Genomic DNA, 27,058 nt, shown 5'->3' with positions numbered 1-27,058 from the left:
AAAATGGTGGCATTAGCATGATCTGAGGGTGGAGGTTTTAGCCTCTTGACATCAGAAAGTTCACTTACTGGGCATCTGTGTGGGCCCAGTTGATGGGTTGGTGGTCTCAACCAGCCTGAACTGGACAAGGGATTCCTAATTCCTGAAAAATAGCTCAAATCCTCATTACCATGGTGACCAAGGCACCAGGGAGATGTTATCTATAAGAACCTAGTGGGAGTCGGATAGTATATTGCCTAAGCAACACAGTTAATAATGGGCAGGTAAACAACTAAAAGCAATAATTAATAACTGCAAAAAAAACTTCAGTTACTAGCTACCTAATCATCGAGGGCTAACTGTCTACCAGTTTCACTTGACTCTGGACTGGCCCTATGATACTTAATCAATAAAATGTGGCAGAACTTACTGTTACTGCTTCACAGCCTCGCCTTTAAAAGAACTTGCAGCTTCCACTTTCTTTCTCCAGGAATGCTCACTCTTAGAACACTTCCTCTCAAAATTCAGCTAGTAAGAAGTCTAATCCACGTGGAGAGGCCACAGGAGGGCACTTCATTCAACAGTTCCAGCCGAGCTTTCAGCTGACAGCCAGCATCAACGGCCAGTCATAACGAGTGAGCCATTTCAGACATTCCAGGGTGGTCTAGCTGGCAACAACAGAGAAACAAACCAGAAACTAAGGCTCATTGGCTTAGGGTCCTACAGCTAGAAAGTCTGAGTTGTGATGCTAAACCAGACCCTCTGATTCTAAGCCCACTATGTTTTCTTTAAATCCTCACTGCCCAAAATAGAATAAGCCTTAATTAAAAATCTCCAATAGTAGAATTTCTGCCCAGGAAGCAGACTGAGCAAGTGGAGCATATAATTCATTCATTCATTCATTCAACAAACATTTGAGAAGCTCTACGTGTTGGGCAACTGAACAAAATGCATTCCCAGTTCTTGTGGAATTCAGAGTCTAATCAATAGAGAGCCCCATAAACAGCTCATTTCAATAAGAAGTGATAAGTGCCATGGCGGGGAATGTGCAGAGTGCTTTTGGAAAACATGGGGGCACTAAACCTAGCCCAAGACATGAAATAATGGGCAGGGCCACCCCGGTGGGGTAGTGGTTAAGTTCACACGCTCCACTTTGAGGGTCCGGGTTTGCCAGTTCGGATCCCAGGTGCACACGCCGCACCCCTTGTCAAGCCATGCTGTGGTGGCGTCCCATACAAAGTAGAGGAAAATGGGCATGGATGTTAGCCCAGGGCTAATCTTCCTCAGCAAAAAGAGGAGGATTGGCAACAGATGTTAGCTGCGGGCTAATCTTCCTCACAAAAAAAAGAAATAATGGGCACATCTTTCATTGAGTGTGGGAGAGTATCTCTGAGTCTGTGTTGAGGATGTTGAAGAATATGTTTAGAATAAATACAATTATTCATCAAGATAAATGTGACAGGAAATGGAGAGGGAGGCAGCGAGGAAGAACCCTAGTATTTGCAATAAGGCCATGAATCCTAGTCCTTGTTCCACCCTTTACTTACATGTGCTCTTGGCCAAGTCACTGAATCTCTCTGTAACTCAGCTTCCTTGTCTGTAAAACCGAGGTGGGATCACACTATTTCTTCTTCATGTACTTGACAGTTCCTTTCTCCAACTCCTTTAAGAGATGGTATTCCTCAGTTTGGTCCTTAGGTCATTGCTTTTCTCACCCTGTAAATTCTCCCTAAGTGATCTCATCTACTTCTATAGTTTTGCTTATCACTTGTATGGAAATAAAACCCAAGTCTATATGCTAGTCCGGTTCTGTGGGCCGTCTACCACTGTATTCATCTGCTTACTGCACATCACTGGATGGTCCACAGGCACATGACGTTCAACATGTCCAGAGCCAAGCTCATCACCTTGCCCACTTAACTGACTCCCACTTCTGATTTCTCCGTTGGTTGATGGCACCACCATCAACGTTGCTAGTGGCCTGTGAGGTTAACTTCACTCTCTCTCTTCTCTCAACCTCACATGCCATTGTTTGTCAGTACTGCTAATTTTGCTTCCTAAATATTTCTGCAATTCATCCCTTTGTTTAGATATCCCATAAACAGAATTCAAAATATTCAAAGCTGAACTCATTACTTCCCTCAAACCTGCTCCTCTTCCTGTGCTCCAATAGGATGTTATCTCCATCCACTCAGTTGCCAAATGTGGAACTCGGGCAGCATGGTTGATTTCTCCCTCTTCTTTGCCTTCCATGACCCGGTAACCAGCAATTCCTGATGTTTGGCCTCCTATTTGCCTCTTAAATCAACTCACTTCTCTCCATTCTCCTTACTATCCTCTTTCACTTCCTGCAGTAGTATCCTAATTGGTTTCCCTGCCTTCAGTCTTGTCTTAACTCCCTCTGACCTCTTCTCCACAAGGAAGCCAGAGCTGGTCAGCAACTTTCTTCTCCCTCACTCCCCATTTTCTAATCCTTTGATTCCTGCTATGTTTCAACCCCTAGACCACAAAATCTAGGATAGGCGCCATAATCCATTTACCCTTGTCTCCCCTGCACCTAGCACACTGGACTTGGCACATAATAGACGGTTAATAAATACGAACCTGCACTCATCTCCTCTCTGATTATAGCTTATTTTCTGTAGATAAATCCGTGACATAAGGAGGCCCAGTGTATCATGATATGGTTCCCTGTGTACGAGTTGGAGGCCTTTAATGAAAGCTATCGGACACTGCGTCATAACAGTACCAAATGAATTGTGTAGTCAGTGTCCAAAAGGATGCATATCCCAAGGCATCTTCATGATGGGGCTTAAGACTAAAGTTACCCTCATGCCTCTAAGCAAATATCTTCCTCTTTCTGGACCTCTGTTTCCTGATCTGTAAAACAAGCACGTCGAGAGACATAAGGTAATACTCCAAAACCACAGCTGGTATGAGAAATAATGGGGCTCTACGTAGGTGCTGGCGCGTGCGCGTGCGCGGGGAGCGGGCTTTTCCTGCGCGGCCGTCCCTGCGGCCCCCGGGGAGGCGGGACCAAGCCGATTCCCGCGGTTTGGCCCCGCCATTGGCGGGCGGTTTGAATGACGGAAGTGACGGGGGCTCCGCGATGGCCGCCCCGCAGGCGCACAAACGGCTGTCGGGAAGCTGATCCGTGGCGGCCGCCGGGGCCTTCTGTGTCTGAGCTGCGGGTCCTGACTCTGAGCTCCCGGTTCTCAGGTGAGGGATGGACGCGCCGTCTAACCCCGTCCCGGGCGTGCTCGACTCCCTGAGGCCCGGGAGCCGGGAGTGTGTTCCGAGGAGGGGGATGCCGTGAAGGCGCGGCGTGGCGATCGCAGACGGCCCGCGGGTCTCGGGCCCCGGTAGGCCGCGGGCCCTGGCCGGGTCCGGCTGCGGCTGTAAGGAGCGCGGGGGCGGGAGGCGCGTCCCGACCCACGCCCGGCCGCTTCGTGCGGGAGGCTGCTCCCGGGCCTTTTGCACGTGTGGCTTTGCGCGCCCTTGGGGTCGAGTCGCGCGGGGTGCCCAAGCTTCCAAGTCGGGGTGGCCTCGAGGGCCCCGCGATTGCTGCTGCAAACGCCTCTCGGTGCGTCCTGCCCACCCTTCCTCCAGGTCACTCGCGGACGCGGCCTGAAATCTGGTAGCCATTTAAGACGCTGCCTGGAATCGTTTACTGCAGAGAATGTCCCCCACCTTTAGTTTCTCAAGTATTAAGTCCTGCCACAAACTGAGCTTTTAAAACAATGGGGAACGTTTGCGTCTTAAATACTTAGAAGGTATTGGGCAGTTTTACATTCATTAAGTCACATAATCATCAGAACAACCTGTTGGGATAGATATTATTATTCCCATTATGTTGTTTAAGAAAACAAGACGTAAGTGACTCTGCCAGTGTCTTCCTGCTCGAAGTGGCATTGTCGGGTCTTGATCCCAAATATTCTAAGTCTAGTATTAATTTTATGATTAGAGTGCCAGGTGCTGTGTAATCCTCAGGACAAACTCTTGCAAGATAAGTAGCATCATCTCTGTAACTGGATAGTAATAATACATAGAATTTAAAAACCCATATTGATATGAATAAATAAGTGAGGGAGCAGGGGAAACTCTTCCTTACAGTAGGATTCCAATTGATAAATGTAGAAGGAATAATAGAAATAGAAAATACCTTTTGATAATTGCCACAGTAATTGTTTCAGACAACAGTCATCAATGTATGCTAAACTTAGTGGACAAAAGTATGATGAGGAACATGATATTTATAGCCTCAACTATCTCTCCACCAGACACTTATAGAGGAAAAGTAGTAACTGCAGTGGAGAAACTTGATAGACACCACGTTAACCGAGTGATCAAAATTCACATCACCAGGATTAAGACATGTTACCATCATTTACCTCCTGACGTGATACACTGAGAAGGACACATCATCACTTCTGTGGTGTTCTTGCCAAAAATGCGTAACCCCGCAGTCTAACCACAAGAAAAGGTTAAACAAATCCAAATTGAGGGACATTCTACAAAATATCTGGCCAGTGTTTTTCAAAAATGTCAAGATCTTGAAAAGAAAGACTGAGGAACTATCTCAGATTAGAGGAGTCCAAAGAGACAGGACAACCTCAGCAGCAGCAGCTAGAATGTAATTCACAGACCCTCAGCTCCTGTATCCTGAAATCCATTTACATGGTTGCTTCCCATGGGCTGCTTCTAGCAAGTGACTGAGCATAGCAACCCTGTTGCTGAGCAACAAGGGACTTTGGCTTAAGGACTCCCCAGAGGTCTTGCTGAATCTGCCTTAGACTGCAGGGCAGTCTAAGAGGCGGTTACCCAACTTGCCCTCCCTCCTTCACTGTGTCAGATTTCCGTGGAAGTCTGAGTGCTCCCAGCTTTTACCAGCTCCCTCCCTATTTTCCCTCACACGGACATTTCCCCTAATAAAATCTTCGTGGGTTTTAATCCCGTCTTGGCATCTGCTTCTTGGAGGACCCAGAGTAACACAACAATCAAACGTAATGTGTTGTCCTTGGATTGGGTCCTGGTCCAGAAAATGGACATTAGTGGGATAATTGATGAAATTTGAATAAAGTCTGTAGATTAGTTAAAAGTATTGTGCTAGTGTTAATTTCCTGGTTTTGATCATTGTACTGTGGTTGACATTTAGAGAAGCTGAGGAAAGAGTATATGAAAAAATATTTTTCTTTTTTATTAAGGTATAAATTAGAGTAAAATATACGAGTCTAAGTGTACCATTTGAGGAATTTTTACCTATGTATACACCTGTGTAACCATCACAAAGATCAACATAGAGAACATTTTCAGCAGCCCTGAAGGCTCCTTTGTGCCCCCTCCTAGTCAGTAACCTCCAGAAAGGTGACCCCTGTTTTTAACCTCTCTCATCGTGGATTAGTCTTGCTTGTTTTTGAACTTCATATAAATGGAATTTTACAGTATGTTCTCTTTTTTGTCTTTTTTTCCTTGATACTATGTATATGAGATTTATCAGGAATTAGTTTTAAAAATTTGAATGTGAATTTTCAAAGACCTTCAAACAATACACATTGTGAAGACTAAATTTAATCTTGCTCATTTTTCTTCTTTGTTCAGTTCTTCCCTGTTTGTCAATCCCCTCTTGCAAAAAATACCAGCTTAAACAAAATTTTCCTCACTCCACGTGTTTTAGTATGTCAGAAAGTTAGGAGCCATATGGAATAAGGAAAGCAGATTCTTCCCTTGGCTCTGCCAGTAGATATTGTCACTTAGGACAAGTCCTTTAACCCAAGAGGCCTTTATTTCTTCATGTATAAAATGAGGAAAACAATCAGCACTTTACCTTCTGTTATCAAAGCCGTGTCTCAGATGAGAGGGATGCATTGGAAAAGATTTTCAAATGCAAGCAATTATTCCTTTTTGGTGTCAGAGTCCTGTTGAAAATAGTAACAATGACCCTGTATACCTCTGTAGCACTTTACATGAATTAACTCGCTGAACAAGTCATTCTTTCAGTCTACACGCTTACTGAAGTAAGTAAGCACTTATGTGCGAGGCACTGTTTTTAGGCTGTGGGCATAAAACTGTGAATAAGACCATTCCTGCCCTCATTGAGCTTATGTTTTGATGGAGAATTCACTGGGAAAGTATTAGTGTCTATTAGTTAACATTGAATTCTCCTAGCCTTTATTCTGAGTACACCTGAGTGAAAACAGTATTCATCCATAGTGTGTGAAATACTGCCTGGTAGTTGTTATTTATCAAATTAATTTGATTATTAAAATAAAATAAAACTATAGCTTCTATCCTTCAGTTGTTAGGAAACTAACTAGAAAGGGCAAACTGCAATTGTTGAAAAACCAGAGGAAGCTAATGCAAGACAACATTAGATTAGTCCCCATAAGAATGGAAAGGTAATAATGTGTTATAGGTAGGGCAAGTCAGAATGAGGGGGTGGGTGGGCAGAGCGAGAATTACTAGAAGATTGCGGCCAGCCCAGTGGCATAGTGATTGAGTTCGTGCACTTTGCTTCTTTCGGCGGCTCAGGGTTTGCAAGTCCAAGTCCTGGGTGTGGAGTTACACACTGCTCATCAAGCCATGCTGTGGTGGCATCCCACATACAAAAAATAGAGGAAGATTGGCACAGATGTTAGCTCAGGGACAATCTTCCTCAAGCAAAAAAAGAGGAGGATTGTTAGCTCAGGGCTGATCTTCCTCATGAAGAAGGGGGGTTACCTGAGTGTAAACAGTAGTGCTAGTAGAATAGATCTGGGAATCTAAACACTTGACTCATCCAAACATCAGATTCGTTCTTAAAAAATTTTTTTAAATGATCATTCATTTAAAAATCACCATTGTAATTATTGAAGAATTGTTGAGGGGTTGATGTGATTTCATACAATACAATGACACGTGATGATGAAGTTATGTACAACAGACTAGGAGTTGAATCTAGGGACCAGGAGCCCTTGAAATTACATCATTTTTGCTGCTTATGAACAAGTTATCAAAGTTATGAAGTGTTATATTGTAGTTGTGAAAACATTTATTCTATGCTAATACATCTTTCAAAGTCTTTGTGCTTTTTTACATTTAAGCTAGGTAAAATCTGGAAATCCCAATCAGGAGTAAGTCAGGTCCCAGGTACTCTAGTAAACAAAAATCTACTGAAGATAGGGAAAAACTTTTTCAAGTAATTCTGAGTCACCCTCTACTTAACCCCTCCCCACCCATCTGAGAACTGCTGCTGAATTAATAATTGCTATTTGTAAGTCAGTTGGACTTTTTTTACCCAAATTATTTTATATGCATATATACAGCCCTTTAACTGTCAAAAGTATTAATATGTATTTTAAAAATTATTCTAATCTTTGCTACCCTATTTTAATAGACATTTTTCTTTTTTAAAATTCAGAACCTTTCTATTTAAAGTGCACAGAAATGAAAAGAAAGGTAGTGAGTGCTGGCAGACTGAGATTGAGTCCTAATGAGGAAGCCTTCATTTTAAAGGAAGATTATGAAAGAAGACGAAAACTAAGATTGCTACAGGTAAGGTTTATTTGGAACAAGGTGTCAAATTCTTTGTCTTCCCCAAATTATTGTATTTTTTACATTAGAATGTTCTAAATAAAATGTTGCATTTAAAAACCTTTTCTGGCTGTACATGGGCTATGGTTCGGCTCTTGCGTATTAACTAGTTTGGGAATATTTGAAAAATAGGCTGAAATGGTAAATAGATTGAAGAAGAATTTGAGGATAGAGAATATTTGACTCAATAATTATTGGAAAATAATTATTTAAATATTTTTTAAAATCATGTGTTACTGATGAAGATTAGAGCAGGAAGATCAGAATGACTTTGAAGAAGACTTACTGGAAAGATTAGCTGCTGAAACAAATTTATTAAGAGGTTGTAGATTATTCTTTTCTAGAAGTCTTTTTTAGAGTAAGATGGTTAAGTCTTTGTGAAGCATGTTTTAGATTCCATTATGTCTAGAATGGGGGATGATGGACCACAGATATGGAGTTCTCGTCTACCTCTGTCTATACTCATCTGGGCTGTAAATTTTGTTGAATCATACTTACCATTTTAGCCTCTTTATAGGTTATTAGAATGATAATGGCAGTCCATTAGGGCTTTGCTGGGGGAGTTATAATAGTTAATAGTTAGGGAACTTTAGAAGTAGTCTTGAGATTTTAATTTTTTCTACCTCACTTGGATGTTCTGCTTTACATAGGCCTTATCTAATGTGAATGAATATTCAGGAGATTTGATAGACCTAAAGAGAGTTCATTTAAGTTCCTGTTTACAAATAGCTTTTCAAAAAAGTTGAAGTAAGCCTCTTTTCATATAATTGTTAAATATTCATTCTTTAGGTTCGAGAACAGGAAAGAGATATCGCTTTACAGATCAGAGAAGATATAAAACAGAGGAGAAATCAGCAATTTGCTCGTTTGGCGGAAGAGCTAAGGACAGAATGGGAAGAATCACAAACTCAGAAAATAAAGAACTTGGAAAAACTGTATTTGGCAAGTTTAAGAAGTATGGGAGAGGGACATCAACAAGCCAAAGAAAATGTGAGCACTTATTTGACTACCTGTCTGGGGTAGTAATATGGGTTAAAAGTAAATTATAGTTGTTAAATACTTGTCTGATAAAAATGTTTTTATGTACAGAATTTGTTTTGGGCAGCTTGAACTATTTTGTAAATTTAATATAATTTAAGAAGGCTGCTAGGTTCATTGCCTAGTAAGGGTTATGTCAAGTAAAATCTGTCTTCCTATGATATTTAAGTTGCCTTATTCTCTTCCAGTCCTTAACTAGCTGGGTAAATAAAATAGTAACCTTTTGAATCAGAAGTTGTTTATTTCAAGCATTTTGGACAGATTCAGTGGAGTGGATTCAGATTTCCCATTTCATTATCATTCTTCATGTATAGTTGAATGTATATACACTTGGATTTCGTTCACAGACAGTAAAAATTCTTTGATGACTTGCAGATAGGCAAAATAGAACTTAATTCAGTATTTAAGACTGTTCCCTGACCTTACTTTGTTGTTTATTGTGATTCATGGTTGGAAAATACTATACTGCAGTCCCAGAGATAGTAGCACAAAATAAGCAAGCTGGTTCCAAAGCAGGCGGGTCTTTGATATCAAACTACTAGTGAGAAAAAGAAATCTCTTTAAAGAATGTGGAAATCAAGTATGTTCCTTGGTCCCTGATTTTAGTGCATGTTTTTAGTAATAGCCTTTAGTTCTGACATCAGATTGTTGTAGCTTTATTTATGCGCCATTAACTTTGTGCTTTAGTGCAGTGTTTCCTAAACCTCAGTCCTTTTAATACCACCTTCGTGGTATTTTGCCCTGACTGGGGAACCACCCATATTAGTATATGTTTGGCATTTTAATCTTGTTTAACATGACATTGTAAGTAATATGTATTTTTAGGAACCTGATTTAAATGCTCTGGCACAGCAGGCAGCAGAAAGAAAAAGAAAAGCAGAAATGAGGCATAAAGAGGCCCTGAAAGTACAGAAAAATCAAAAGGAAACATTAATGAAACAAAAAACCTGGTAAAGTAATAATCATTTTTATCATATTCTCCACTGAAACTGATATGGCTAGAAGTAGAAGGTACATTGGATACTGTTTAAGCAGATCTTAAATAAAAGTCATATGGTATTTCCATTGCATTTGTTAAATTGGTTTAAAAATAATGCAGTTAGTGGAGTGGTTTGCTTAGGTGAACGTGGTAACAAATGAGCTTTCTCTTCTAGTCTGACTTCAGCAGTGATTACTACGTTTCTATAGAAATGTATGGCTAGTTCAGAATACATGTCAGCCAAAATCTGTCTGCCTCTAATGTAAAAATCAGAAAATCAGTGTGATTAAGAACATTAAAAGAGGTTGGAAGTCATTAGTGAGTATTTTTATATGTTGGGAAAATGAAGGAGCCTGTTACTAGTCAGCAGTGGTCATTTTATACAATAGGCCATCTTTATCAACATTTCTAGTTTTTTGACTCGAACTGTTCTAAACTAAGGAACATTAGATATTTGTTGGGTCAGTCCCCACTGTAGAGCGTTACGTCTTTAGATACACCTCCTTCACTTGGTAAACATTTTCTTACTTGTCCACTGGATATAGACTCTTTATTAAATAGCATATTGAACCTGTGGGATCACACTGGAGGATTTCTTGAGATCCCATGGCTTTTACATTTTTAACCCGAAGGGTTGTACTGTATTGTTACCTGAGAGATTAATTTATGGCATCTCTTGTTTTTTAAGGCACATAAAAGCCCGAAAGGAAGCACTCCTTGTGGAAAAAGAGAGATCTGCCAAAATTACAAGTCTGCCACCTCCTCCTCCGACTCTTTTTGAGGTGAATTACTTTGAGTGTTGTGAAGAACTAGGTTAATAATAATTCTTTACCATTAGAATTCAATGAGGTCAAAATATCATTTGTTTAAACTTAACTTTTTTTTTTTTTTTGTGAGGAAGATCAGCCCTGAGCTAACATCCATGCCCATCTTCCTCCACTTTATGTGAGATGCCGCCAGAGCATGGCCTGACAAGTGGTGTGTCGGTGCACGCCCGGGATCCGAACCCCAGCCGCCAGCAGCAGAGCGTGCTCACTTAACTACTATGCTGCGAGGCCGGCCCCTAAACTTAACTTTTAATTGTATAAGTAACACATGAGTATATCTGGAGTATTTAAAAATAATACTATATTTTTTATATATTATATATATATATAAAATATATATATATTATATATATATAAAATATATAAAATATATATATAAATATATATATAAATATATATAAAATATATATATATTTTTTATATATATTTTTGTATAAAAAAATAAATTTTACCTGTTGTAAATACTTTAGTATATATCTCTGATGTATAAGGACTTTTTTTAAAGCACAATACCAATGTTGTTCCCAATATCATCTAATATCCAGTCTGTGTTCAGTTTTCCCCAGTTGTCTCAAAAAGTTTTTTGTTTGAAAAATTATAATGTTTTTGACGTTTAAAAAACTGTGAATTGGGCCGGCCCCGTGGCTTAGCGGTTAAGTGCGCGCGCTCTGCTACTGGCGGCCTGGGTTCGGAACCCCAGGCGCCCACCGACACACTGCTTCTCGGGCCATGCTGAGGCCGCGTCCTACATACAGCAACTAGAAGGATGTGCAGCTATGACATACAACTATCTACTGGGGCTTTGGGGGAAAAAAAGGAGGAGGATTGGCAATAGATGTTAGAGCAGAGCCGGTCTTCCTCAGCATAAAAGAGAAGGATTAGCACAGATGTTAGCTCAGGGCTGATCTTCCTCACAAAAAAAAAAAAAAACAACTGAATAATTTGTCCTTTTTCTTTTTTTTTTTTTTCTTTTGTGAGGAGATCAGCCCTGAGCTAACATCCGCCAATCCTTCTCCTTTTTTGCTGAGGAAGACGGCCCTGGGCTAACATCGGTGCCTATCTTCCTCCACTTTATATGGGACGCCGCCACAGCATGGCTTACCAAGCAGTGCGTCGGTGCGCGCCCGGGATCCGAACCAGCGAACCCGGGCCGCCGCAGCGGAGTGCGCGCACTTAACCGCTTGCGCCACCGGGCCGGCCCCTGTCCTTTTTCTTTTTTGAATGCTCTTTATTTATTTAAAAAAAAAAAAGGATTATTTGCCCTATAGGCTTTCCCACATTCAGGATTTGGCCATTGTAAATAGTTACCATTTTACAGATAAAGAAATTAAGTTCAGATAAGTTAATAAATTTACACAAGTTTACATAAAGTGGTGAGAGGGATCTATTTCTTTATGGGAGTAAAATGTGTGCTTTTGTGATTCAGAGCTTATTTTTAAAAAAAACAATTTATTAAATAAAGTGGAAATTAATTTTAAAAGGTATTGGTTCTCTTGTTCACATTAGCTTGTTGTAGTTGCTGAAATGGATATTTGGATGATTATCAAAATTACGTAGTTATTTTTATCTAGAAAGTTTAGAAGTAAAAAAAAAAAGACATACAAATAAAGGGATGTCTAATTCAGTTGTATATACAAGTATATTTTATATATGTATGATCAGCATAAGTACCAGATATTTGCCTCTTAAGCCTTTCATTTTGTCAGTCTTCCTGCTTTTATATTGAGCCATCTGCCATGTAATATTTGATCCAACAAGATTCAAATGGAAGACTCAGATTTCAGTCACTCCTTCAGTACTGTGTTACAAGGCAGGCAGTATTTTATCCATGATGCCTTTTGATTACCTTTGTCTTAATTCCAAATTAATGAAAAGCAAAGAAAACATTGTCTGTGTAAGTGATTTAGCAAATATGAATTATATGTAAATGCGTGGTTGTACTTTTTTCCCAACTTTTTATTATGAAAGATTTCAAAATACAGAGAAGTTGAGAACAATGAATGTCTGTTTGCATTGTGTATAGGTTTCAAATAGTTATATGTGTGTATATGTACATTTGAATGTAAATTGTAGAGATGACATTTCACCCTAATACTTCAGCATGCTTCTTGTGAGAATAAAGACATTCTCCTGTGCAACCACAATGACACACCAGGAAAATTAACGTTAATTGCTTAAAAAATTAATTCCTTAAAAAATTAATTCCTTTTAATATACAGTCCACAATGAAAATTCTGCAATTATCCCTAAAATTGTTGTATAGCTTTTTTTTTTTAAAACCAGGATCCACTTAAGGTTCACACGTTGCTTCTGTTTGTTTTGTTTCTTTAGTCTCTCTTAATGTAGAACATTGTCTCCCCAACCCTAACCAACTTTTCTGTTTCAAACCTTTTGAAGAGATTAGTGTGGAGAGACTAGACTAGTTTCTCATATTCTGTATTTGTCTCGTTTGGTTATGGTGGTGACTGTAAGAGATCTCCATCATAAAGGTATCTTTTTCTCTTTTCAATTACCAAGTAATCTGGGAAATGATACTTGGGCACCAACAGGTATCTATCATCCTCCTACATTTATTCATTGGCTTACTTCTGTTTGAAAAAAGAAGAGAACTTTCTCTTATCATTGGGTATGAGCCACTGTAACCAAATAATCAAACTTAGAATCAGTAGGGAAGCAGCTTGCCATTACTGGCATCAACGTTCCTTCTGATGTGATGCAGTAAACTATACAGTATCACCTGTTGCCTAACTGTAAGGTACCTTTTAAACCTGAATTCCAGTTTAGTGGAAATACAGTGCATGATCCCATGTGAAAAAAAATGAATAAGGATAATTAATTAGAATATGAAATTATTTTTTTGTATTGGATCAGCTTTAAATGAAAATTAATGCTTTTAACCTAACAATCTATTTTCTGTGTTCCATTTTTCAGAACATTGAAATAAAGAGAGTTTCTAATGTGAAAACCAGTAGTTCTACCTACCATCATCTTTATGCTTTAGTGAATAGAGAGATGGACACAAACCAGGTGATTGACTTATTGTTTGTTCACGACCCTCACTATTATCTCGCTGTTTGTTGAATTGAGTTATATCTTGGTTCTATGTATGTTGTTCTCAGATGTCAAAATTTGAACAATTCTATTAACCATCTTTGGGTAATAGTGATAAAAAAATCTTTTAAATGTTCTTTGAATTATGTGTCATGTTTAATATGAATGATGATTTAATGAGAAGGAAAGGAGTTGGCTACTTAAATGGTTATATTTTAAAACAGCTGATTTTTAAACTTTTTTTTATCATAAAAATAATACTCTGTGAAAAATTTGGAATTATACATATAACACCTATAATTCCATCACCAAATAGTAATGTGGTTAATACATTAATGAATTCATTATAGTCTTCGTATATAAACATATACACACACTTTTCAAAACATGATTTTCAATAGGCGCTTAGTATTTCATCATAGAATTTATTTAACCATTCTGCTATTGTTTATTTTTTTTTTTGCTTCTGTGAAGAATGCAGACATAGTCTCTTGTACATTTTTGTCTACAACTCTGATTGTATGTTTAGAATAGATTCCTAGAAGAGAAAATATTGGTTCCAAACTGTGTAACATTTGATACAGATACTTGGTATGGATCATTAAATTGCCTTTTAAATAGCATCAGCAACATATGAGAATGGCCATCTTATCATACCCTTGTCTGTATAGAATATTATGGTTTAAAAATTGTTGCCAGTCTTAAGAGTGACAAATGATATATCCTAGTTATTATAATTGCTATTTCTTTGTAACAGTGGGTTTTAATTCTTTTTCATGTTGGATATATGTGGCTGGTAGGAAAATAAACTTTCTCAACATAGCATTCATGTGGAGTTTAGAATGCAACAAATACACATTTTGGTTGACTGCTTGATAGCAGATGTTAAAATCAATATATGGTCAAGACCTAAGATGAGTATCATTATCATAGAATTAACTTCTGAAAAACAAGAATAAATCTGGAGACTTACTTAAAATCATAAATTATTATTACAACTTCAATATTATTATAATACAGAAACAATAACTTCAGTCTCTTGCTAACTTGCTCTTGTGGTTACTGCACTGCATTTTTGCAGGATTAAATAGATGTTCCTTTTCACCTAAGATTGATGAAGAAAGACAGTGTTTTGTTTAGCTCTAGTGTAGGGTACCACTGATGGTGTTACAGTAAATTACTAAACTTTCCTCTTTGATAGTAACTAAAAGGCCTACCCCCTCCTCAATTTCTGGACTTGAAGATTGGATCAGTAGTTATAATGCAGTTATATAAAAGCAGTCCCACAAACTAAAGTGTATAATACTTTCTTTCATTTACTTCTTCACATCATTACTTAGGAAAAAGATCTATCCTCAAACCTGTGGTTTAAAATGTGACAGTGGAGCGATGTGCTTGGTTTTCCAGATAACAAAATTATCTTTGAATTTTCATCTGTATCTAAGCTTGTATCACAGGCACAATAATTTAGCATCTTTCCTGGTGTAGAATGATGGGATCTTTACAGGAGGTACCATGTAAAAAAATACTTGCACTCTTGGCATATATGTTTGTATTCAGCAGCTTTCTGCAAATAAACTACTTTCATTTGTTCAGTCAGTCTTTTAATATGTAAGAACTGCTATCATGTTTTGTTTGAATGTCCTAATAAAGTAGTTCTAAAATCTCGTATATGTCATGAAATTTGTCTTTGGCTGAAGAAGAATGATGAAAGTGGCCTGCTATATTCCTACTTAGTGCCAGTTATTCTCCAAATTATGTTTTGCTACATTTCCTTTCTAAACACACACCTAAACGAAACATCATATGCTTGAAATTTCTAAGTTACTCATGGCCTTCATCATGTTTTTTCCTTTGTCAACCACAGTTTTGTAGAGCTTACTAAAAGTAGATTTTTCATCCCAGAAATATTTTTCCAGTTAGATCCACTATATTGTTTGCTGTGAGACCCAGAAATGTGTCTACAGACAAGTAAAGCAGAAATAGTTAAATTCTTCAATTTACTATGATATCATACTTAAAAAGATTTCTATCCAATGTCTGATGTACAAGATACAGAAGTAGCATATTTAATAATTCACTTATCATTTTGTGCATTGCAGATTATAATTCATGGAAAAGTTTTTTAGAAACGTGTTTCCTAAAAAGAATTTTTGCTTGGGATTTACAGTTTTTGTAAATTTCACATACCTTTTGAGTTCAGCTACTGAAAATGTAATCTAACAATTATTTCAACCAAATTCTTATTTAAATTTTCAATCGCATTGACACAAATCTATAAGAGATTGTTGTCCTAAAGCATTCTTGTAAAATCTTGTTTTGAAGTTTGGTCCGTCAGAATAAAATTTGTTTGGGGTACCTAATTTTTCTCTAACCCTTTAGTTTCTTAATGTTCTTGATATACCTCATTGTGTCTGGACTGAACATGTTTATCAAGCATGTTGTATGTTTTGAAGTTTTTCCTTCCCATAAAATTTTGGTTTACCAGAATGATGTTCTGCTTTTAATTCACCCTCAATTGATGTGAAAAATTCCCAAGCAACTTTTTTCTTGAAAACCCCATGGCCTAAATGGAATGAAATATTGTTCCTAACGGTTATTTTATTTAATATTATGCATGTTAATACAATAAATAATTTTATGGAGATTATAAGTTTGATTTAATCTAACCTTTGTTATTCTGCCTGGTGTTATTTAGATTTGCACAAATATTTATTGGCTCAAAAAGGATATAATGCTTTGTTTTGGCCAGTGCACTCTTTCTTAATATATTAATGTCAGTCTCTTTACCTATTTATCTCACTACTTAAGAGTTTTAAATAATTTTATATATATAGTTAATAGCTTTCATGGTCATCATTAATTATTGTCTCACCTGAGTAATAGAATTTCAACATATAAAATACATGAGAAGATTTTTACTTAAAGTTACATTTGGAATGTTCACCTATATTTGAAAGTGAATGTTTGGGTATGATAGTAAATCCAGGTTATGTGCCCCTCTCCCTTTCTTTGATGTTACTATTGTTATGTTAATGAGATGATGGCTGACTGTACAATCTCATAATCATGGATTTTGCACAAGTTCTAGGAAGCCAGAAATTATATTAAACTAGGTGTTGTGGTGGTTTGGCCTTCCCAAGGCGGAAGCTGAGCAAATGTTGACTGAAAACCAAAGACAGATCTCAGTGCTTCCGTGATTGTTGTTGGTGGTTTCTTAACTACTAGCTTTGTGGGTGTTTATCTTTCAACATTGCTGTTTTGATGGAATTTCTTTACTTAACAGAAAATGATGGAGGAATGTGTTTGGATGAGTATAACGTAATCTGATTTAAATGAACAACTGGTCAAACTTTACACTAACATTTTGATATTTTTCATAGATACGTGCTGTTGATAATTGTGGGCATTTAAAAAATATAACTTATTGTTTAATTTTGTATAAGTAGAAAAACTTGATTTTAAAGTTATTTTGTTTTTTAGTTATCGCTTTGTTTCACACTTTTAAACTGTCTAAAATGTAATTGGTTGACTGCTAGCCAGATCCTCATTTGGCTGCTGAAGAAGAAGCTAAAAGATCAGAAGAACTGCAAAAACAAGCAGCACAAGAGAGAATGGAACGGTGTGAAAAGGCACATGTACGGGGTTTCCAAGCACTGAAAAAGATCCATTTGGCTCAAGTAAGAATTAAGTTCTGGCTGTGACCACTACTGATAGACCTACCAATAGCACTGCAGAACTGAGTAGTGAATGGGCTCAGAGTATGGAGGTATGAAGAATGTGAAAACATAGGTTTGGAGTCATAATGATTTCAAGTTTCCAAAACTTTCTTTTACCTCCTGTTTCAGATTCAGGTTCAGTGAAGCTATTCTCACTTACAGTATATTGTTCTTCTAAAATTTTTACTAATGATGAATTTATTAAAAGTTTAATATTTTAATCAGTTCAAAAATAGCCTGAGAAGAAATTAATTACTTTTCTAATTTAATTATTTGAATTGCATTTGTGCTCTGCAAATTTTAGGATTCAATTCATTAAATATTGAGCAGAGCACTTGTTGGCTTTGTGAAGTATTGATTCAAAGGCACAGTCATGATCCTTGCTATCAGGGAGCCTTGAAAAAGTGGCTTTGGCAGAGCTGCAAAGGATGTATAATAAAACCTGGCTTTCTAGTTTTAGCTTCACTTCTGTCATGCTTGTTGTTCAGTGAGTGTTCTGGAAATGCAGCATAAAAAGGATTCATCTTTTTAGAAGTCTGATTTTATATTCTGAATTTGGCTAATGCATTTGGATATTTTAAACACTCACCTGAGCAATGAATTTTTAAGCACTTCTATGGAAATTAAGTGCCTATCTTAGTAAAGTTCATTTGCATAGTTTGAACTGAATTATGACCGTCTCCCTTAGATTTTTAGCTTTTATAAACTGGGAGCAAATTATGAGTAAAATAACTGAATGTCTGAATTATTACCAGTAATTCCCATCTGAGGCTTAAACCTATAGAAAAATAACATGTAAAAAGCATTGTCAACTGAACACATTCTTGCACCAGTCATTAGTGTTTAGTGGTTAAGAAAGTGGACTGCACAGTCGGCCTGGATTCCCCTCCCTTCTTCACTATTTAGTTGTTTTATCTCAGGCAACTTACCTAACCTCTCTGAGCTCTGTTTCATCACCTGTTTTGTGAGGATTAAATGAGTTAGTAAAGCGCCTAGAATTGTGCCTGGGATTTCATAAGCTCACAGTAAATGTTGATGGTGGTAGTAGTTATTATAAATAATTCAAGTAGAATAATATGCCACACTTTCAGTGAGCTGGAAAGAGTGTACTTATTCAAATAACTTTGAAGTTAATTTAATGAGTTGACTTGAATCTTAATGTAAATGAAATGAATTTATTCAAAATTTTCAGAGCGTGGCAAAAAAAAAATTCATCTCCAAATGACAAAATATTTAAGACTTTATATAAGAATAAGTAGTGTGTGTATGTTATTACCTGAAAAACATTTTATATAGGCTCTCCACCTTTTTGTAGACTTAGTGTCTCTACTCAAGAGTGGTCGTCAAAACCATGCAGTCTCACTGCTATTAGAGGATTTCCTTTCCCTTGTCTGAATCATCTTGCTGTAGACCCTGTTGTGACCTGGGATCCTATTTCCTGCTGGTGTCTATTGTGACTAGTATTTGGCCTCTACCTGCCTCTCTACCTTTATCTTTTCTCCTTAACCACCCATGCCCTACCTATAATGAACAGTGTACTTTCTCTCAGTGCCCATGCCTGCATCCACATCCCTTTGTGCTCACTTGTACTCCTGCTCCTTCACCCACTTTTGTCTGGCTAAATCCTCATCCCAAAGGATGAGAGGTCTTCCTTTATGTGCCCCCACTATCCTCCACCACCAAAATTTGGTTAGATAACCTCACTGAAACACTTGCTTAAACTTTCACAACAACGAGACTCTAAGCTTAAAGAGATACATACAGATCCCTTTTAATCATGGGTATTCCTAAAAGTGTGAAGTAACAAGAAATATCATCTGTTAAGCCATAGTCACTCTGGGCCTTGTTGCTTACCCCAGACTGGTATATGCTGCTGGCTGCGTGGAGAACTGGCACAAAGTACGTTGCAGGAGCCGTGGCAACTTGTATAGAACGTAACTTCGTGACTATCCTGAGAAAGGAGAACTCTAACTGACGGATACTTTCGAAGCTTTGTGGCCTAATCAGTACCACCATCTTCTAGTGCTTCCTAACGTAATACTAATTACCTTTTTGTTGGTCTCTAGGCTAGGGATGAGATTGTGTCCCTAGCGTCTAGCATGATGCCTGGCATTCAGTAAATATATTTTTTAATGAATAAATTAATTAATGTCTTTTTGTGGCAGAACAGATGGTAGAGGAGGGAAGGGAATCCCAGGCCCTGTTCCTCATGATTTCTCCACTTTTCCTTCACTATTAATGTTACTATCCAAAGTCTGTGACTCAACTCTTGTTAATTAATTCTGTTTATATTTGAAGAATCAAGAGAAGCTAATGAAAGAACTCAGACAGCTGCAACAAGAGGACCTGGCACGGAGGAGACAGACTGTAGCACGAATGCCACCACAGCTGGTTGAGCTTCCATACAAACGCGGTGAGATGAAAGAAGATTGGCAGAGAGAGCTGGAGTTTGCCTTTGAAGACATGTACAATGCAGACAGGAGTAAGATATTTTCAATAAACTTTCAACAATGCTTTTAAATGTTTTAGTGGAGAAGTACGTTTGTGTTGATGAAACAGTTTTTATTTTGAAATGAGTTCTGTTTGAAAAAGACCCTCATATTTTAGACTGAGAAACTATGATGGCCTTTAAAATTTTATGCTAAAGTTCTTTTTAGTCATTTTGGAATGGAAACATGTCTCTATTTCTTTATTGAGAGGTGAAAGGAAACCTGATTTTGCATCTTGAACCAGAGCCTTTGCCTGCTGTGACTGATCAGATCCAGGATGAAGAACTGGACCTTTCAATGGAACAGGAAAATTTAAGTGAAACTGAAAACCTTCCAGTGACAGAAGCTGAGACAATATGTTCTAGTGAAGCAGACGGTAAAAACTCCTTCTGAGCTGAATATTACAGTATTTCTTAGGAAAAAATGGTAATCATTTGTCAACAGTTAGGAACATTTGGTCTAATTTAAGTGCAAACAGTGACTAATACTAATGGGAATGATGAAAGGAGAAAACAATGTTTTCAGATTTCTGTCATTAAAGATCCTTTTCATATACCTTGGAGGAAAGTTATTTTATTCATATGTACATATAGTCTGAAGATTTTCAGGTTATTTTGTTTAGATTCTCAATTCTGAATTCATTTGAGAGGGCAGCATTTTTTTTCAGACTTGCAACAAATCACCAAAGAGATCCTAACTGTGTTAATTACTGCCAGGCACTCATGTATATGATGAATAGCACAAACTTAGATCTCTCTTCTAAATTTCATCCCTATCTCCACCATTCTGAATTTTTCCACTTGGCTGTTGCACAGGTACTTAAAATTCAGTGTCTAACAGTAGATTTATCATCTTCTCTTGCCTACTGAAACCTTGTGTTCCTGTTTTCCTCATCTTAGTGAATGATACCACTATCTGCAGTTACCAAAGCCAGAGCAGTGAGCCTTACCTCTAACACTACCTTCTCTTTTACTCCACATCTCCTTAGAGAACAAGCCCTCTTCATTTTCACCTCTTTTTTTCCCCATACCTACTACTGTTGCCTTTGTTCCAAACCATTCAGACCTTCTTATCATCTTTACCCTACACTGTGGATGGGTAGCCCTTTGGGGTTCCAACTTTATGTGGGTCTTCTACTAGACTCCTTGGGTGAGAGCTCTAGGCTTTATCTCTGCCTCTTATGCCCACACTGCTGTCCAGACAAAGTGTAAGTTTACTGTGGTTTGTCATAAACTTCAGAAGATGGTTTTAGGGCTCACTTGCCTTCCAGAATTGCCACTTAAATTTCATTTCTGGCCTCTGCAGAATCTTTTATTTCCTTGCCAGATCAGCAGTGGCTTTAGGAAAAAATTTTTCTATTTCATCCAGCTTTTTTAGTTTTTTCACTGGGAATATCACTGAGAGCTAGTTTGTAAGAGGTGCCGGTCTTGCCTTACCTAAAGACAGTTCTTCTTCAGCTCCAGCTGATTCCATTTGGGATTGCTGGTTTGGTGTTGCCAGCTCTCTTGATTTTTCAAAAGAACCCAGGAATCCCATTGTTTTTAAAATCCTTATTTTTAAATATTGCCAGCTAATTTAATTTATTCTTAAAAACGAGTGAGTCACAGACTAATGGTGAGTGAAAGAAGCCAGGCAGAAAAGAATACCTAAGTATAATTCGACATTTATATGAAGTTAAAGAAAAAAAAAACAGGCAAAACTAATCTGGTCTCAAGGTTAGAACAGTGGTTATTGTTAGGAGTGTATTGACTGGGAAGGGGTTGAAGGAGCCTTCTAGGTGCTGGAAATGTTCCACATAATGATCTGGATGGTGTTACACAGAGTACATATAAAATTCATTGAGCTCTACACTTAGGTTTTGTGTAATTTATTGTTTGTAAATTAAAACTCAATTAGAAAGTTTGAGAAAAATGTGAGTCAGACAGCACTATAGTCTGCCAGTTTTCAACCTCTGTAGATTTCTTAAATTTTATTCCTGTCTATTTGCAACAGGTTTGTCCCCGTGGACAGTTGCTATCACTGTACTGAGTTTTGTCATTGTACTATCAGCCCATATGGAAGGCTGTTAGAGGAAACAACTTAAGAATTTCTTTTAACTCAAGGGATCTCTTTAGGATGATAAGTGGGAGAAATTTTCCCAAGACGGTGCCAGAAATAATTTGGGAGTACTTCATTTGCTTTTAAGGTTATAACTAGTAATGTTTTCCTCTGTAGCCTACCTAAAAAGTACCATATTTTGGACCCTTCTCTAGCATAGAGTATAGAACCTTACAGCACGTATTTTGAATGTTAGTCTTACCCACAAATTAATTAAGAGGTATGCATATGCAGTCTGTCATCTTTTAGTAAGCAGAATAAACATGTTTCTGATGAGTTTTTAGGCTTGAAACGTGCGTTGCATGCATATTGTAGGAAAATGGTTAAATTTTGGTGCCTTTATTTAAATTTAAGTTGACAAAAATATTCTTGGTTATAAAATTGTGATTGGCATCAAATAACGTTGTATATACTGTTAAATTATAAATATTGAGGAAAAGGAAGTTGTGCTTTTGTTTTAACTAGTGGTTATAGTGGTAACAAAGTATCAAGAGTGATATATAATAGGTGCTGATAAGTTTTTTTCTTTTCTTTTAGTTCCTTTGTCAACGAAGACCCAAGAGGTCCCTTCAAAAATTCTTTTTAAAAAATTGTTAAATAAGATCCGAAGCCAAAAATCTCTCTGGACGATTAAATCCATGTCTGAGGATGAAAGTGAAATGATTACGACTGTTAATGAAACAGAGAGTAAAGCACCAACAGTTGAATCAGGAACAACCGCTAGTGAAGAGGGAACATTATCCTCGGGACAGGAACAAGGTGGTTCTCTCCAGTAGTCTTGTTTTTTAATACATAACCCTTTCTAAGTTGTTCATAATATGCTCATTCCTGAAAAATCAAAGAATAGAAGTCAAAAGGAAGAAAACATTTTAAAGTCCATAATGCTGCTGCTTGAAGGCAATAAATGTTAAACAGCTAAGTGACTCTCCTTCCGGACCACTTTCAATGTAGTAGTATTATTCATATATATTAATTCCAATGTAATTGTTGAACCAAAATTAACCAGTTCTCCATTGTTGAGACATTTAGGCTGTTTCTAGTTTTTCTTGTTATTTCTTGTGCTGCAGTAAGCATCCTTTTAGCAGAATCTTCCCACATCTTTGATTCTTTCCATAGGAACAACTCTTGAAAGAAGAATTCCTGAATCAAAGGATATGAACATGTTAACAGCTTTTGAGTGTACTGTATTATGGTTTATTCTTAAGAGTTTTGTCTTCTGGATTTTTTTTTTTTTTTTTTTTTTTTTTTTTGGTGAGGAAGATCAGCCCTGAGCTAATATCCATGCCAATCCTCCTCTTTTTGCTGAGGAGGACTGGCCCTGGGCTAACATCTATGCCCATCTTCCTCTGCTTTATATGGGACACCGCCACAGCATGGCCTGACAAGCAGTTCATCGGTGCGCGCCCGGGATCAGAACCCAGGCTGCCAGCAGTAGAGCGTGCACACTTAACCGCTATGCCACGGGGCTGGCCCCCATCTTCTGGATTTTTTTAAAAATGTGATTGGATTTGTATGGAAATGTTTTGCTACCAGGCTTCTGAAAGAAGTGACTTATAGTCTGTATTTGGATTTTGGATTTTATCTTAAGTACAACGGGAAGCTTTCTGGATATGATTTCTTCACTTGAACTCTTGACAGCACTCTCTCTTGATTTTCCTACCTCACTGGCTCCTCCTTCGTGGTTTCTTTTGCTGCTTATCCTCGTCTCTACAACCACTAGTCATTGCCCACAGAGCTTGTTCCTCAAATCTTTTCTCTTTGCATCAACACTCCTAATTGATCTCTAATATCATAACTTGACTTTACCATCTACATACTGATGATTTCCAAGTGTGTCTTTCTAGGCTTGGCCTCTGCTTGGAACTCCATTCATTTAAACGTCTGTTTGACATCTTCCTTGTATATCTAATTACATCTTGAACTTTTCTGAAACTGAACTCTTGATATTCTCTTCTACCCCTCACCTGCTTTTCCTACAATCTTCCACATTTCAATAAGTGGTAGTAAAATTCTCTTGCTGAAGCCAAAAAGCTTGTCATTCTGGTTCCCTTCTTTTATACCCTACATCCAAATCATCAGCAGATCCTGTAGTCCTACCCTCAAAATGTATCCAGAGTCGAACCATTTCCCACCACCTACCATCCTAGTTTGAGCCGCGTTCATTCTCTAGTGTAGATTCTTGCAGTAGCTTCCTAACAGGTCTTCTGCCTTCAGTTTTTGCACATCCCTGCTATAGTCTATTCCCAGAGTCATCCTGTTAAAACACACGTCGGCTCATGTCATTCCTCTGGAGAAGCCCTCCAACAACTACCTGTTTTACTCAGTAAAAACCGAAGTGCTTACAGTGGCATCAAAGCCGTATGTGATCTGCACACACCCACCTCTCCCCTCCACTTCTCTCACCCTCACTCTCTCTGACTTCATTTTCTGCCACACCTCCCTTCCCAGCCACTGCACCCTAGGCACTGACCTCCTTCCTCTCTATTCCTCAAACTGCCAACATGACTCACATGGTCTTTGCAATTGCTGGTCTTTTTGGCTGGAATGCTCTTGGATATTTCTATAGCTCTCTCTCTCACTTCCTTCAGACACTTGCTCAGATACCACTTTCTCAGTAAGACCTTCTCTGACCACTGTTATAAAACAGCAAGCTTCTGCCCCTTCCCTGTCTCCCACCTCCTTCACTCCCTATCCCCTTTACCTTGCTTTTTCTCCATAGATCTGATCAACATCTGATGGACCATAAATTTACTTTCTTGCTTATTTGCTTCTTGTCTTGACACCTACCCCTCTCCACCCAGTCCCAGAATGTAACCTCATGAGGGTAGGATCTTGGTTTTGTTCGTTGCTATATCCCCAGAGCCTAGACCTAGTGCCTTGTACATAAAAGGTGCTCAGTTGATATTTGTTGAATTAATTGATTATCTAAGAGCAAGAGAGGTAAGTTTGGAAGTCAGACATATATATGATATTGAAAGCTATGGGCATGGAAGACTCTTTAGGGGAAAGAATTCAGTGAGAAGAGGGCTTATAAGGCCAGCTGAGGGCTTCTAGCATTGAGAAGATGGCTAGAGAAGGCACAGACAGCAAAGGCAATAAAAAGGAGTGGCTGAAGAAATAGGAGAGAGTATGGTGTTGGAATTCAATAGAAGGGGGCTCTCTCATCTTCAGTCCATAACCAAGTTATTTTGGAAAAGGCCCTGTATGAGTAGGCTTTCTCTAGCCTCATCCTGCTTCATTCTCCCCCTTGTCTGAGTACACCCCATATACATTGATTCTCTTTCATTTCTTGCATGAGCCAAGTTTTTTTATCCTCACTGGACTTAATACCTGCTGATCTGTCTGGAAAGGTCTCCTGTCCATCCCCACATTCTTTACCTGGCTGATTCTTCCTTTTCTTCAGATGTCCACTTAAATGTCATTTCCTGAGAGATCTCATCTGAGGCCCTCTTCTAATTCAGGTCCCCTGTAATAGTGTCTTGTATAACCCTTTATTTTTCTTATAGAGTGCTTACCACAGTTTCTCATTTTATAATTTTTCTTCTGGGATAATTGTATGTTTCTGTCCCCACTCACCCTATAAAACCTCCTGGAGTGGATGCCTTTTCTTATTTACCTCGGTGTCCCCAGCCCGCAGCACATGAGTAGGTCCTGAATGAATAAGTGAGTGAATGAATGAATGAATGTTTGATGCAGAGTTTCTGGCTACCCTGATATGATTGCTTTAACTTCCCTCTCTGCTCTGGTTTCATAAATAATAAAAATCCTAATATCTAAATATGTTAAAGATACATTTAAATTTCTTTAGCTTCTCTTTTTTTAAACTTTGGTGCCTTGCTTGTTCTGTTCCTTTTATACTTTTCCATTATGTTTGAAGCTCTTGTCAGCATACCTTTTTAATCAGTTGTCCTTCATTTTTTCCTTTTTGTTCACAATTTTAGTCTTCTGTCTTCTTATATTAGGCTTGTGTTTAATGGATAAAACATGTGGTCATCTGGAAAGTGACTGGATCTAAACTAAATAAGCTATTCAGGTGGACCTGAATTGAATTGTTAATCTGAATGCAGATTTTTCTTATTTTGTTCAGATTTAATCTTAACATTGATAATATATTCATAATAATGTATCTGTTACAGTTGTTGAAAGTGATTCACTAACAGTTGACTCTGGACCACTTACTAGTGAAGACAAACCACTTGCATGCCATACAAGCTCTGAAAAGGAACAAGGTATTTCTTCTTAGCACATCCTCAGGTTAAACTTGCCTGACTCTTCACATCTTTTTCCTAATCAAATTCATGAAATAAATGAATAAAGGGCATTATGGAGGTGTCAAAATTTTAAATTATTGAAACTAATTTTTGTTTTGTCAGTTCTCTTAGAAATAGATGAGGCTCAGCCTATCACATCTGTAGCTCAGAGTTCAGTTCTACTTCATCCTCAAGAAGAAGCAGCCAGAATTAGAATGGCAGCAAGGCAGAAACAGGTAATTTGAAATTTTCCTTTTTAAAGCTTCTTTTCTACCCCTAGGTACTATAGTTTGTTTGACCCATGAGATTTGTCTTGATGTCTGGCTGCTTCTGATACCATCTCGTCTAGCTTGTCTTGCACATTCAGCTGCTAGGAAGCATTCCATCTTCACTTGTACTGCTTATTCGACCCTTACTGCATTCTGCTTTGTGATTTATACTTTTGTATGTATCTTATCTTCCCTATAAAATTTGTCAGTTTTTTAAAGACAGAGACTATCTTTTTTAAAATTCAATTTATCCTACATAGTTTCTGGTATAATGCCTCATACATAATAAGTATTCAGTAAATGTTGAATAAATGATTTCCTGTCATAATGTTAGACACACAGTTGGGGTTTGGAATCCCAGCAGCTTTTTAAAAATCTGGTATTTCAGAAGAATAATTTTAAATTTAACCTCCTTAACTATAATTTTGGTCCCATCTACTTTAGTAAAAGACTTTTTTTAACACAGATTACCTTGACAGAGGCTAGTTATTACTAAGCCAGTCAGTTTATAGTCATGGTTTTTATAAAAATACAGCTGGGGACTGAGAATTTTATGAGCCAGTGTTTCTTCTCAGATAAGTGTTTTCTAATCAATATTCTAAAGCAGTATTGTGCAATAGAACTTTCTGTGGTAATGGAAATGTTCCATATCTATGTCCAGGGTGGTAGCCCGTAGCTACATGGGCTGTTGAATACTTGGAATATGACTAGTGCAACTGAGGAACTGACTTTTAAATTTTATTTAATCTGAATTAATTTAAATTTTAATAGTCGCATATAGCTACTGACTA

At 37.7% G+C, this 27,058-nt stretch overlaps 1 protein-coding gene across 8 annotated transcripts in view; it reads left to right on the top strand.

The window, feature by feature from the left end:
• Nucleotides 1–3,075: 3,075 nt before the first annotated feature.
• CEP295 (centrosomal protein 295) overlaps nucleotides 3,076–27,058 on the top strand; it is a 50,281-nt gene continuing 26,298 nt past the window's right edge. For 6 of the 8 annotated variants that reach the window (XM_058545408.1, XM_058545406.1, XM_058545405.1 and 3 more), the window contains exons 1-12: nucleotides 3,131–3,198; nucleotides 7,376–7,509; nucleotides 8,338–8,538; nucleotides 9,412–9,536; nucleotides 10,254–10,347; nucleotides 13,324–13,419; nucleotides 16,983–17,123; nucleotides 19,461–19,644; nucleotides 19,860–20,027; nucleotides 22,286–22,507; nucleotides 25,885–25,977; nucleotides 26,122–26,234. In XM_058545408.1, coding sequence (XP_058401391.1) covers nucleotides 7,402–7,509; nucleotides 8,338–8,538; nucleotides 9,412–9,536; nucleotides 10,254–10,347; nucleotides 13,324–13,419; nucleotides 16,983–17,123; nucleotides 19,461–19,644; nucleotides 19,860–20,027; nucleotides 22,286–22,507; nucleotides 25,885–25,977; nucleotides 26,122–26,234 — 1,545 coding nt within the window. In that variant the 5' untranslated portion in view covers nucleotides 3,131–3,198; nucleotides 7,376–7,401. Of the gene's footprint in view, nucleotides 3,199–7,375; nucleotides 7,510–8,337; nucleotides 8,539–9,411; nucleotides 9,537–10,253; nucleotides 10,348–13,323; nucleotides 13,420–16,982; nucleotides 17,124–19,460; nucleotides 19,645–19,859; nucleotides 20,028–22,285; nucleotides 22,508–25,884; nucleotides 25,978–26,121; nucleotides 26,235–27,058 lie in introns of those variants that run through there. The other 2 variants (XM_058545403.1, XM_058545411.1) reach the window with 2 other exon arrangements.

This window comes from Diceros bicornis, chromosome 7 (assembly GCF_020826845.1).
Source record: "Diceros bicornis minor isolate mBicDic1 chromosome 7, mDicBic1.mat.cur, whole genome shotgun sequence".
In the NCBI taxonomy this organism is placed as follows: Eukaryota; Metazoa; Chordata; class Mammalia; order Perissodactyla; family Rhinocerotidae; genus Diceros; species Diceros bicornis.
Note: the sequence above shows the minus strand (reverse complement) of the source record. Positions and strands in the feature narration are given on the sequence as shown.